Genomic DNA, 14,157 nt, shown 5'->3' with positions numbered 1-14,157 from the left:
GTGTTGTGTGATTTTTAACTTTTTAATGCTGTACACATTTGAGGACGCATCCCACACTGGTGTTTTTAGTTTTTAGCCTCTGACGATGAAAAATGCCTTTGCTACAGTAGAAATCTGTCAAACATTTATTCGGGAAACTAAGCACCTGCAATTCGAGGTTTTATTCAGATGGGAAGATAACAAGTGTATATCCCCGCATGATCTGGCCAAGTTTCGGGAAACTCATATTGCTCCAGAAATATTTGGATTGACTGTGAGAGACGTCAATCAGAGAGCCCACCCACTCTGCCCATTGTCTCCTCTTCCTCTTCCAGAGCTGGTTCACTTCCTATAGGGACTGAAAACCAAGTGAGGAGATGGTGAGTGAAGGAGCAGCTTTTATACAAATTGTATTCCGTAATATCCACACCAATCTTCAGGCAGACTGACTATCCTGTGTGCAGTGATGGAAATGTCCCTCATGCTGTGTGAGAAGATCAAACTGATGCTATTTATTTGATCTTTGTGCTGAACTGTTTGACTGGAGCTGTGTTGGAAATTGTGTGTTTATTGGAAGCATTTCCTTCTGATTTCCAGGCTGAGTTTTGTTGTTGGCTTATTCCTGAATATGAAAAGGTGAAGTATCATTATCTGGGAGGTGTAGTGTGTCTGAGAATTTTGATTGATATCCTTTTGTTGAGTTCTGTGTGTGTGTGTGTGATGGGAACTGGTTAGTATCCTGTGGGCTGGGAATTAATTAATTGAAGAACAAGAGGGGAGAATGGCCAGACCAGATGTCTCTCACAACCTATCCAAATTTTACTGGAGGATTTGAAGTTGTCTTCTGGATTATTGTCTGTATCTGTTCATGATAGTTTCACGTTATCTGTGAGCTGACAGCTGTTTGAACCTTTACTGTTTAACAGTTACTGTCCACTTGCCTGCATGACATTGAGCAAGCTAAGACCACCCAGGACCAAACAGACCACTTGATTAGCACCCATCCAATATCTTCAACATTAATTAATTTCACACCAATGGTAGCAGCTATGTATACCAACTACAAGATGCACTGGAGCATCTCATCAAGGTTCCTTCCAAACACACAACTTCTACGAGTTATACATTTATAATTGCATAGCTGCTACCGTTGGTGTGAAATTAATTAATGTTGAAGATATTGGATGGGGCATGAGGATAACCAAGAAACAGTAGGCCCATTAGAGATGGGAAGCGCAACCTGGAGCCAGATGATGTTTTTGAGGCTTTTTTTATTTATTAGCAAATTTTTTTTAACTTTACAAACATATGAAATATTTTTTAAAAATCAATAACAAATAACAGTATAATAAAAAGAAAAAAAGCACAAAATACATTACAACCACTAACCACTACCTACTAACAAACCCTAACACTGTGCAAAGCAACACCAAACAAAAAAGAAAGAAACGCATAAAAAAAACACAAAATACAGAACAGCTATGGTCGACGCAAAGCTCCCTAGCAAAGGAACGGGAGCATTGTGTATATATACCCATATTAATTCAGGAGACCCCTCCAGGCCCCAGGGCTTGACAAATTTAATCATTCTGGTTAAACAAACGCCCTAGTTAAGATAACTGACAAATCTATATCCAAATAACTCAAGTAGGGCTGCCATGTCATAAAAATTGTCTTGTGTGGTGCACCATGTTTGTCAAAAAAGTCCAAGGGAATGTGCTCCGTAATTAATTTTTACCATCCCAGCAAGCCCTTCGGGTTCTCAGACACCCAGTTCATCAGAATATACTTCCGTGAACAGTATGCAAGAATATTAAATAGTTTCTTCCCATGCCCATCCAAAGATGGTAAATTCAGTAGACCTAAGAGGAGAGATATCGGGACTACTTTGACTTCCGTCCTCAATACCCTCCCTATCTCTCCCACCACAGCGCTCCAATAAACACGCAGCCTGTGGCATGTCCAGAAGCAATGGGTAAGAGTATCTACACTTATTTTACATTTGGGGCACACTGAAGATGCCCCTTTTTTAAACTTCGCCAGACAGTCTGGTGCCAGATGAGCCCTGTGCAGAACTTTTAACTGCGTAGCGCGTGTCCTATTACAAATTGAGATCTTTCAAGTATTCTCCCATATGTTCTCCCATGTTTCAGAAGAGATCTCCACTTCCAGCTTTTGCTCCCAGACCTCACATAACCGGTTAATTTGCTGCCAGACCCTACCACCCAGCAGGCAATAGAGGGCACTAACCGAAAGGGTGCTTGTGGAACGTAGCAACAACCTCTCTGTATCAGGCTTGTAGGGCTTAGCGAGAAGTGTAGTCTTCTTCTGGATGAAATCCCTAACCTGCAAAAAATGGAAAAGGTCTCTGCTGGACAACCCATATTTGCGGCTCAGTTGCTCAAAAGACATCATAACCTCCCCATCAAACAAGTCTCCCAAATTAGAACTCCTCTTGCTGCCCATAGTTTGAACCCTGAGTCCATCATCCCTGGTCGGAACCCTGACATGCCAACTACAGGTGTAAGTGGTGAAGTCTTGGATAAACAACCCTCACTCTGACGCATCGCCCTCCATGCCTTGACTGAACTATGACAATGGGGTTCGGGCAATGGTCCATAACTGTCCTCATCTTATCCATGAACAACAGGTTAATAAGAGGTCACTTTGCCTGGGAGGCCTCGAAATCCAGCCTTATTGAGTTTGAATCGTTACCTACCCAATTACAGACAAAGGACAGCAGGGAACTCAACTGATACCTTCTGCTGTCTGGGAAATCAACTCCTCCCCCTCCATGAGGCAACTGCAATTTAGTAAGTTTGATGAGGGGCCACCTATGATGCCAGACAAAGGAACCAAACCACCCCATAAGCTGCCGCAGCGTTGACCTGGGAAACATTATAGGGAGCATACGCATGGGATAAAGCAAACGAGGAAGAACATTCATCTTAATGAGAGATATTCGGCCCAGCCATGAAATTGGAAGAGCCTCCCATCTCTGGAGATCTCGCCTAATATTGTCGAGCAAGTAAGCAAAGTTAGTCCGAAATAACAGATCAAACCTGGGGGTAATAAAAATGCCTAGGTATTGGAACCCTGCCTGTGACCACTTAAAAGGGAACTTAGGGCCACCTTCAACTTCTGGTACATCTTTAAGGTTCCCCAAAGGCATAGCCTCCGATTTGGCAAAGTTAATCTTATATCCTGAAATAGCCCCAAATGAATTGATACATTGTATCAAATGGGTACGGAGGTCATCGGGTTCGATAAAAACAGAAGGACATCATCCGCACACAGTGTAAACTTGTGTGCTCTCGATCCCACTTCCGGAGTGGTTATGTGAATGTTCGGACGAATGGCCTCTGCCAGCGGCTGTATCACCAACATAAACAACAACAGTGAGAGGGGGCAGCCTTGCTGACTACCCCTACCAATTGTAAAATTCCCAGACCTCACCCTGTTGGTGATGACCGCGGGCAGAGAGTGGCGATATAAAACCTCTACCAAGCAAAGACTCCACCCAACCCAAACTATTCTAAGCCATAGAGGAGAAAGTGAAGATTGGAGATCAGAGCTGAAAATGGGTTGCTGGAAAAGCGCAGCAGGTCAGGCAGCATCCAAGGAGCAGGAGAATCGACGTTTCGGGCATGAGCCCTTCTTCAGGAGGGCTCTTGCCCGAAATGTCGATTGTCCTGCTCCTTGGATGCTGCCTGACCTGCTGCGCTTTTCCAGCAACACATTTTCAGCTCCATTCTAAGACATAAAAAAGATATGGCCATTCCACCCTGTCAAATGCTTTCTCTGCATCTAAGGAAATCACCAACCCCTGAATTGATCGTTGCTGACAAGCTTGGACCATATTCAGCAACTTTCTAATATTATTGGAGGACCTATGGCCCCTTGTAAAGCCTGTCTGGTCCTCTTTAATAATATAGGGCAACACCCTTTCCAATCTCAGTGCCAGGATCTTGGACAGAATCTTGAAATCTGAATTTAATCGAGAGATGGGCCTGTATGAGGCATAATCCTCAGGAACCTTCTCCTTCTTAAGAATTAGGGAAATATTAGCTTCTCTCAAAGATGGTGGTAGGCGTTCATGCATATAGAAGTGATTGTACATCTCCAACATCGGCCCTGACAGAATCCCTATGAACTCCTTATAAAACTCACCCTGAAGACCATCAGGGCCAGGCGCTTTCCCACTCTGAAGTTGCCTAGCTGCCTTCTGTATTTCCTGAAATGTCAAGGGGGCATTACGGAGAGAGGCCTGTTCCCAGGTTACCCCTGGGAGGTCCAGTTTCTTAAAAAAGGTCTCCATTTTAGCCCTCCTGTCCTCACAATCTTCAGACCAATACAATTCAGAGTAAAAGCTCTGAAAAGCCTCATTAATCATTTTAGCATCGTATGTAAGGACACCGGCGCTGTCTCTGATTGCAGTAATGGATTAGGGAACACACTTTTTCCTAGTCAGGTACGCTAAATACTTCCTTGGCCTATTCCCATATTCGAACAGCCTTTGTCTAGCAAAAGCCAGTTCTTTCTTTGCGTTTTGTGTCAGTATTGAATTCAAGGCAGCCCGGAGGGCCGTGATCCACTGTATATTAGTCACCGAAGGCCGCGCACAATGTGCCACCTCGGTGGCTTTCAACTACGTCTCAAGGTGTCGCTGTTGTTCCCCCTTCTGTCATTTCTGGCTTGCCGAATAGGAAATAGCTAATCCCCTAGCAAAGGCCTTAGCAGTCTCCCATAGCATAGATGGAGTACTATGTCAAGAATTCCTGAAACTCCTTCAAAAAGTATTCCACAAATTTGGAATCCTTAAGGAGAAAAGGGTCCAAACGCCAGTGCCGCAAACCTAGCCCCTCACTCTTGGCCTTAACCTCCAAATACATTGCTGCATGATCAAAGATAGCTATATTCCCAATTTTACAACCCATAATCGAATCCAGAAGGGCTGAGGGAGCAAGAAAGAGGTCAATCCTCATGTGACATTTATGTGGGTTTGGAAAAAAGGTGAAGTCCCTGCCGGTAGAGTGAAGACATCTCCAAATATCCACCAGCCCCAACTCCTCACGTAAGTCAACCACCTGCTTGGCCTGCGAAGAAATAGTTGGGGGCCCACAAAGCATTCTGTCCACTGTCAGATCCAAAAGACAATTAAAATACCCCCATAATAATGTTCCAAAAGCACTCAACTTAGAGAAAGAACTAATCAAAAATTTGAAGGGATGCACCGGAGGACAGTAGACATTTAAAATGCCATATTTCTCCCCATGTATCAGGGCTTTAAGTATCACAAACTGTCCCTGCTCATCTTTCACCTGCTGTAATAATGTGAACGAAAGATTTTTCTGGATAAGTATCACTACTCCCCTACTTTTAGTAGTAAAGGATGAAAAGAATACCCGGTCATAACCCCCCGTTGTAATTTCAGGTGTTCCCCATCATCAAGATGGGTTTCCTGCAACAAAACAATATCAGCCTTTCCCTCTTAAGGCTAGAAAGCACGTTTTTCCTTCTAACAGGCGAATGACTTCCCTTAATGTTCCAGGTGCACCATTTAATTAGACACTTAGTCATATCCCCTTTCAGAGACCCTTGAACCCCTGGGAGGGAGAACCCTGCTTACAAAGCACCGAACATAAGTAAATAAAGACTCATAGAGTCGAAGAACTATACATACAAAAACTACTCTATCATAGCTATAAATAACTATTACTACCAAAAAACTACAAAAAAAAACTATAAAACCTTGAATGGAAGTCTCTTCCCACTGCCCATCCCCTCCTTCACAGATTCTTCAAACCTGGATTGTGCCCCAGTCTTAGGCCAGAAAAAAAAACAACAGAAAAAAGACCAAGTCAGGATGAACACTCCACCCATCCCTGGCTTCATGTCACCCCCACTTGTGACGAAAAGAGAAACAAAAAAAGGGGGGAAAACAACAAAGAACAGCCACAAAATTTCCCATCAGAAAATCCAGTTATTAAAAAAAAGGAACAACTTATTCCAAGGTCTTTTCCCCCTTTCCAAAAAGGAAATTATTAGGGAGAAAGAAAGGAATTTAAAAAAAAGGAAGGGAAAACATGGGGAAAGATAGAAAAGAGAACAAACATCAACCATATTCTTCAGGCCAATCCGTCTATTTTAAAGCATCTACAAAGATTTTAGCTTTATCCGCTGTCAAGTTTATAAACTGAGTCCTTGTGGCTGAAATGGAGCACTGCGGGGTATCTCATGGAGTACTGGATGCCCAGGTTCCTCAGACTCTTTTTAACTTCATCGAAGGACTTCCTCTTTCGAATTACAGCTGCAAAGAAATCCTGGAAAAACATAATTTTTGACCCCTTGTACAGCAGTGCCTGAAGATCTTTCCCCAGGGATCTGGAAGCTTCTATAACTTTTTGCTTGTCCTTACATGAATGGACGTGCACTAGGACCGAGCGGGGATGCTGCACTGGGCCTGACCTGTGCACTGTAACCCGATAAGCCCTTTCAATCTGTAGCCTGCTGTACTTGATGTGAAGGCCCAAAAACTTCAGCAGCCAGTTTTCAAAGAAATTGAATGGCTGCTCACCTTCCTCACCTTCAGGGAGCCCAACAATTCGGAGATTTATCCTCCGACCTTGATTTTCGAGGTCGTCGATATGGTCTCGTAAGGCTCGCACCTCTCGCTCTAGCACCTGGATCCAACTGGACGAGGACTCCATTGCAGCTTCCGAGGCCTTAGTTCGACCCTCCACCTCCTCCAGCCTCTCCCGAGGCCCTGGATCTCCTGCTCATGCCTCTGCAGCATGGACGTGATAGGTTCGACCTGGGCACGAATCTCCCCATGGATCTCCTCAATCGCAGCCTTAACTTTCAAAGTAAGTCTCTCTATTGCCGCAGTTGAAACTTTATTGCTGGAACAGCACAGCAGGTCAGGCAGCATCCAGGGAACAGGAGATTCGACGTTTCGGGCACAGGCCCTTCTCTCTATTGCCGCAGCCAATTCATGTGAGTCTTGTCAGGTCCCCAGCGGGGTCAGGAGAGGCTGCTCCTGCTGCAGTCTCTGGTGTTGTAGGTGCTGCTGTTTGCTTGTTTCTTTTCCGTTTGGCATCCTTCCCATTCCCAAATATTAACAAATATGTGTTCTGTAAGGTTTTAAACTAATAATTCCACCACATAAGTTGGCCAGGATGGCAAAAAACACCAGCATGCCTTGGCTGTTCGGCAGAGCTGTCCACAGCAGTTTTATAGAATCGCCATCACCTTGCCGAGTCCCCGTTTTGAGGTTTAAATGAATTGTGTCTGTATTCCATTTAGAGAAGAACAATGGAGATGTCAGGGTGGGGATACTGTGATATAGTCTGTATGTTGATTCACATTGATAGTGAGGAGATATTAGCAATTTTAGCAGTCTTAAAAATGGATTAACCCCAGGCCTAGATATAGTGTATCCCAAATTGCAGTGGGAGTCAGAAGGGGAAATTGCAGGGGCTCTGCCATTAATTCTCAAATTCTCTCTGATCACAGGAGAGACACTGGAGTACTGGAGGGTGTTACAAGGAGGTCATAGCTGGGTACTAAATATTCCGCTTTTGGTGACTTTTCCAAGGTACAGACAGGAAGGAAAAAGTGGTAGGATAGCATTGTCAGTGTCGAAAGAATAAGCACAATAGCAAGAAATAATCTTGGATCAAAAGATGCAGAATCCACATGAGTGGATGTAAGACATTGGTAGGAGTAATCCATAGGACCCCTAATAATAGCTATACAGTACAAGCCAATAAATTATAAGGTAATGAAGGCATGCAACACATGCAGTACATTAAACATGGTTGACTTTAATCTTCTTGTAGATTGGGATAATCAGATTTGCTTCAGAAGAATGCAGAGAGTGTAATCAGAACTGTTTTCCAGAACAAAATGTAGTATATTCAACCATGTATCAGGCTGTTTTGAGCTGGTGATGTGTAATGAGTCAGGCTTAATGAATGATACCAGGATAAATAATCTCATCGGAAACAGTGACTGTAAATTGATAGAATTTCACATTCAGTTTGAATGGGAGAATATTCAATCAGCAACAACTGTGCTAAGCTTAAATAAAGCTAATTGTCAAGGAAAGAGAGCAAAGCTGGCTGGAGAGGACTCGGAAAAGAGTTTAGCAGCAAAGATGTTAGAGAAACAATAGCAGATGTTGAAGAAAATTTCATGGCTCTTCCTCATAGCCCAGTGAGGAAGAAGTGTTCTCTGAATTGGATGAGTCATGTGGGTTTGTGTGCTAAACAGCTATCCTGGGACAGGTTAAGCAAAGACATGCCAGAGAATTCCTAGAGGCCTGGCACTCCAACCACAACACCATAAACAAACACATTGATCTAGGTATCATCTATCAACCCCTCAGAAAACGAACAGGAAATTACATCACCACAAACCCCAGGAACCCCATCCAGGACAAACATATAAATAGAAAGCAGGAGACAACAGCTTCGTTTCACTTGGAGGTCACCACTGATGATGTTTCCTAGCCAGGTAATGAAACGTCTGGATATCAAACCTACAGCTCAGCGAGCAAACCTACACCCGATTCATTTAGACATACGTAGTATAATCAAACAGAGTTATCACAACTTCATGAGCAGGGAAAGAATGCCTGACAAATTTACTAGAGTTCTTTAAGGAGGTGATAAGCAAGATAAATAAGGGGGAAGCAGTGCATGCAATACATTCAGATTTTCAAAAGGCATTTGAGATGGTACCACATCAGGCTATTGAATAAGATAAGAGTTCATGACAGTATATTAACGTGGATAGATGATTGGCTAACTAATAGAAACCAGAGTTGTCATAAGGGAAGAATTTTCAGGACAGCTACCTTTCACTACGGCATGCCACAAAAATCAGTGCTGGGCTACAGTTATATCCTATATATATTATAACATCACTTGGATAAAGAAATTTAATGCACTATAGCCAAATTTGTGGATGGCACCAAAATAGGTGGGAAGGCAAGTTGTGAGGATAACGCAAAAAGGCACCAAGTGGATATAGACAGTTTAAAAGAGTATGCAGAAACTTCTTAGATCGAATATAATATGGGAAAATGTGAAGTTAAGCACTTTGACAGGAAGAATAGAGGAGCTGAACATTATTTAAGTGAAGAAAGACTGCAGAAAACTGCAGAACAGAGGGATTTGTGATTTCTTGTCCAAGAATGACAAAAAGTTTGCATCCAAGTTCAGGTAATAGGGAAGGCAAAATATATCTTGGCCTTCAATGCAAAGGCATTGGAATATAAGAGTAGGAGATTTTGCTGAAAAGGCACAAATGAGACATCAGCAGGAAGACTGTGAACAGTTTTAGGTCCCCTTATCTAAGTAAAGATGTACTGGTATTGGAGGCAGTTCAAAGAAGGTTCACTGGGCAGATACCAGGTATGGAGGGAATGTCTTATGAGGAGGTGTTTAGTAGGTTGGGCCTGTACTCATTGGAATCTAGAAAAATAGAAGCGTCCTTGTTGAAGTGCGTAAGATTCTTGGGACATTCAACAGGTTAAATGAGGAAAAGTTGTTTCCCATTGTGAGGTGTCTATGACCAAAGGGAATAATTTCAAAATAAGAGAACACACATTTATGACAGATGAGGAGGAATTTCTTGTGAGGGTAGTGAACATGTAGAATTCTTTCCTACAGGAGTATGTCAAGGTTGGATCTTGAAAGAGATTCAGATGGAGATCAGTAGGAGAATTTTTTTAATCAGCCCGGGAATTAAGTGTTATAGGGAAAAGGCAGGAAAATGGAGCTGAGGCTTATCAGACCAGCATGATCTCATTGAATGGCAGCACAGATCTGATGGGCTAAATGGCCTACTTCTGTTCCTGTGCCTTATGGTGTGATAAGTACTCTTATTCAGTAAGAATGGGAGAGATAAATCAAGGGATAACAGGCCACTGTATGTAATATCAGTGGTAGGGAAACAATTGGAAAAACAATCTGGGGGACTGAATTAATCTCTCTCTGAAGAGGCAAGGAATAATCTAGTGTTGTAAGTGTGATTATTTTCAGGGGAGATCATGTCTAACAAATTTGATTGCATTTTTCAAGACTTGATATTGGCTTTTGACAAGATCTCAAATGGGAGATTGGCTAAGGAGGTAGGAACATATGGGATCCGTATAGTTGGATTGGTCGGATGGGTAGAACAGGAGGTAAACAGAATTTAATCCTGAAAAGTGTAAGGTGATGAGTTTTCGGTGGACTAACAAGGCAAGGGAGTACATGATAAGTGGTCGGTGTCCAGGAAATACAGAGGATCTGAGGGACATTGGTATGGATGTCCATAGATCCTTGGAGGCAGCAGGACAGGTAGATAATGTGGTTAAGAAGGCAAATGGAATACTTGCCTTTATAAGTTAACATATTGACTAAAGAACCCTTGAGCTATACAAGGTTGGTTAGGTTGGAGTGCTGTGTCCAGTTCTTATTGCCATGATATTGGAAGGATGTGTTTGCATTAGAGAGGGTGCAGAGGAGATTTACTAGGATGTTGCCTGGGCTGGAGTGTTTCAGCTATGAATAGCGACTAGATAGACTAACGTTGTATTCCTCACAACAGAGAAGGCTGAGGGGGTGGGGGCGACCTAATCAGGGTGTACAGGTTAATGGGGGCGCCATACGCTCGCTGCATTGGAAGAAACTTTTTCCTTTATAGAGAGCTCAGTAACCAGGATCATAGATCTGAGGGAAGGGGACGAGGCTTTATAAGGGATTTGAGTTACTAAAATTTTCGCCAGATGTTGGGAGATATCTAGAATTCACTGCGTGAAAGAATGTTGGAAGCCTTCACAACATTTATGAAGTACTTAGATGTTCACTTGAAACATCACAGCATTGGAGGATATAAGCCATGTGCTGGTAAATATGATTTGAGCAGATAGGTGCTTGATAAGTAACATGTAACATGGGCATCTTTCTGTGCAGCAGATCTCCTTGACTCAAAGAAAGGCAATAGATGAATAGGAATATCACATTGTATAAGTTCCCTGAGAAGCAACATACCATTCTGACTTGGAACTATATCGACATTCTTTCGCTATCATTGAGGCAAAGTCCTGGAACTCTCTTCTGACCAGCAGAGTAATTATAATGCAATTAACTGTCATGGTTCAAGAAGGCAGATCATCACCAAGGGCAGTTAGGGATGGGCACAAATGCTGACCTAGCTAGTGACCCCAATATTCTCTAAAAGTATGATAAAGAACTGAGGAGTCAGATCTTCAGTAAAGGAGGAGACGGGGTTGGAGAAAATCATGTTTCTATTTCCTATTTTACAGAAGGATTGCACCATACTACACCAGAGAATACAGAGAGGATAGACACTGCAGATTGATCCTGACCATCACCCAGGAAACATCTGCACAATTGTGGGAAGGCATTCAGTTCCTTCACACCATTGCTCAACAGTGAGAAGGTTGGGCATTCAAACCATCATCTGGAAATCATTTGGATAAGGGGAGCTTTGACATATCATTAACCACTCTCTCATTCCTGCAGGTGTGAGACTGTTCAAATGAGAGGTCTATGAGGAGGTTACCCAATCTTGTGAGGATTTGGTACAGAGCAGGTGTACCTGCCATACTACTATTAACGCACGGCCAGCTAAATGGAAGAGAAACCATTCAAGTGTGAGGTTTGTGATCGAACTTTTGCAAGGTCATTGACACTCACAAATCACCGACGCATTCACACTGGGGAGAAGCCATTCAAATGTGAGGTTTGTAACAAGGGCTTCACACAGTTGTCAGGCCTGGTGAAACACAGGCCCATTCACACAGGAGACAAACCATTCAGATGTGAGGTTTGTGACAAATCTTTCTCACAGTCATCCAGCCTCCTTGTACACCAACGCATTCATACTGGAGAGAAACCATTCAGATGTGACGTGTGTGATAAAGCGTTTTCAACATTGGCAGAACTTCGAAAACACCAACGAATTCACACAGGGGAGAGACCATTCACGTGTGAGGTGTGTGACAAATCGTTCTCTCAGTCGTCTACCTTCCATACACACCAACGCATTCACACTGGTGAGAAACCGTTCAAGTGTGAGGTGTGTGATAAATCATTTTCGCGATCAGGGAACCTCTATGCACACCAACGCATTCACACAGGGGAGAAACCATTTACTTGTGAGGTTTGTGACAAATCATTCTCAAGGTCATGGAGCCTTCTCCTCCATAAAAGAATCCATATGGGGAAGTAACCATTTGATGTTTGTGAACATTTTGCTGTGACTTTGTAAAAACCCAGAATTCATACGATGAAACTTTTCAGGTGCAATGTTTATGACTAGACTTTCCCAGAGTTAGGGTATGTCTTTGTCCATCAATGTACTAACATGGAAGGAAGTCTGTTGCTCTTACTTCTGTAATAAAACTCTCACACAGTTGTTGGAATTCATCGAACATGAGCGAACCCAAACAAATTCCTACCAATCTGGGATCACATTGTTTAACTGTACCCAGTCTCACTGTGCAGGATGTTCAGTGGGACTGGGACACAGATCAAGAAGCAGCTTTCACTCCCATCAAACAACTAGTGATGACATCACCGGTGCTGAGGGATTATGATGTAACAATGGAGTGACCCTGCAGTGTGATGTCAGTGAAACAGGACTTGGAGTAACCCCCAGGCAGTGAGGACAACCCGTTGTATTTGTATTCAGAGCATTAACACAAACTGAACAACACTGTGTACAGATTTATAAATTTGTTTGTGAAGATTCCTTCCACCACCTGTTTTTGAGAGTGCAAGAAATGGTGGTGTCTGACCACAAGCCAATTCAAAGCATCTTTTTCATTTCAGGCTATTCTCATTCATTGTTTTATGTGAGTGAAAGCAGTTTTTTCTTCTGTACCCAATACCACTGTAAATCCTTACCTGGTATAGAGATTTGCATGATGACATAGTATCTGTTCTATAGGATTTGCACAGGATGTTACTTTGTTTGTAGAGATATCACTTGGAAATGAAGTACCAGGGAGCAGATAGACATTGTTGACAGACAATTATAACTCCCCAAGACACTGTGACAAAGTTTCTTGACTCTGAATTAGATTATGTAGAGGAACCTTTACCCTGGAAAGATTAAACAGGTACAAACGTGGTCACCTTCTAGGCAGCTGTGTAACTAACCTCCTAATTACACACACCGAAGCCTCACAACTCCCCATTTCATCCTCTGACAAACCAATTGAATCCTTCATTGATGTATATGAGACAGTCTTAGAATGTAGCAAGTATGTCCTGAAAAAGTGGATTGTTGTCCAGTCCAGCAACTAATGATCTGTGATCTTTGAGAAGATTTGTAGCTCAGGTTGAGGTTCAGCTTATAAGTTTGCTCGCTGAGGTGGGTAGGTTTGTTCTCAGATGTTTTCTCACCATGCTAGGTAACATCATCAGTGAGCCTCCGATAAAGCACTAGTGTTCTGTCCTGCTTTCTATTTGTTTAGGTGAGTGATATCATTTCCAATTCTTTCTCTCAGAGTTTGGTGAATGGTGTCCAAATCTTGAAGTTTAGTGATGGAGTTCCAGTTTGAATGCCAGACCTCCAGGAATTCCTATGCATGTCTCTGTTCATCCTGTCCTAAAATGGATGTGTTGTCACAGTTGAAGTGGTGTCCTTTGTTGGTGTGTAAGGATATTAGTGATAGTGGGTCATGTCTTTTGGTGGCTAGTTGGTGCTTGTATATCCTGGTGACTAGTTTCCTGCCTGTCTGTCCGATGGAGTGTTTGTTGCAGTCCCTGCAGGGTATTTTTCTTCTGCTGTTCTTAGGACATTATTTAAACAGGCCACAACACACTGCAGCACCCAGGAACTACAAGCAGAAGAAAAATATCTACATAGTATAATTAAAGAACAACGGGTACCTGATAAATACAGTCCACTGATTCTTAAACAACAAACCCAAACAAGAAGACACAACACACCCAGAGGCTCTAGCTACACTTCCATATATCAAAGACATCTTGGAGATGACTACCAGATTATTCTGACTCCTTGGCATCATAGTAGTCCACAAACCTACCAACACACTGAAACAGCTACTGATTAACCTAAAGGACGTTGTATCAACAACCGGCAAAATGAATGTCATACACAAAATACCCTGCAAGGACTGCAACAAATACTACA

At 42.7% G+C, this 14,157-nt stretch overlaps 1 protein-coding gene across 2 annotated transcripts; it reads left to right on the top strand.

The window, feature by feature from the left end:
• The first annotated feature begins 6,047 nt into the window (after nt 1-6,047).
• LOC122548265 (uncharacterized) lies at nt 6,048-14,157 on the top strand. 2 transcript variants are annotated; one of them, XM_087978791.1, is made up of 3 exons: nt 6,052-6,845; nt 11,297-11,433; nt 11,517-14,157. In XM_087978791.1, exon 3 carries the CDS (start codon nt 11,626-11,628, stop codon nt 12,223-12,225), a length of 600 nt encoding a protein of 199 aa, XP_087834917.1. In that variant the 5' UTR covers nt 6,052-6,845; nt 11,297-11,433; nt 11,517-11,625; the 3' UTR covers nt 12,226-14,157. The 2 variants fall into 2 exon arrangements, with proteins under 2 accessions (XP_087834918.1, XP_087834917.1); XM_087978792.1 differs by lacking the exon at nt 11,297-11,433 and having other exon boundaries at nt 6,048-6,845.

The sequence above is a fragment of the Chiloscyllium plagiosum genome, unplaced genomic scaffold (genome assembly GCF_037043375.1).
Source record: "Chiloscyllium plagiosum isolate Xiang-an unplaced genomic scaffold, Cpla_swu_hap1 HiC_scaffold_35, whole genome shotgun sequence".
In the NCBI taxonomy this organism is placed as follows: domain Eukaryota; kingdom Metazoa; phylum Chordata; class Chondrichthyes; order Orectolobiformes; family Hemiscylliidae; genus Chiloscyllium; species Chiloscyllium plagiosum.
Note: the sequence above shows the minus strand (reverse complement) of the source record. Positions and strands in the feature narration are given on the sequence as shown.

Bases quoted from the DNA above. Each gene is read 5' to 3' on its own strand.
- LOC122548265 (XM_087978792.1), top strand. From the start codon at position 11,626: ATGGAAGAGAAACCATTCAAGTGTGAGGTTTGTGATCGAACTTTTGCA.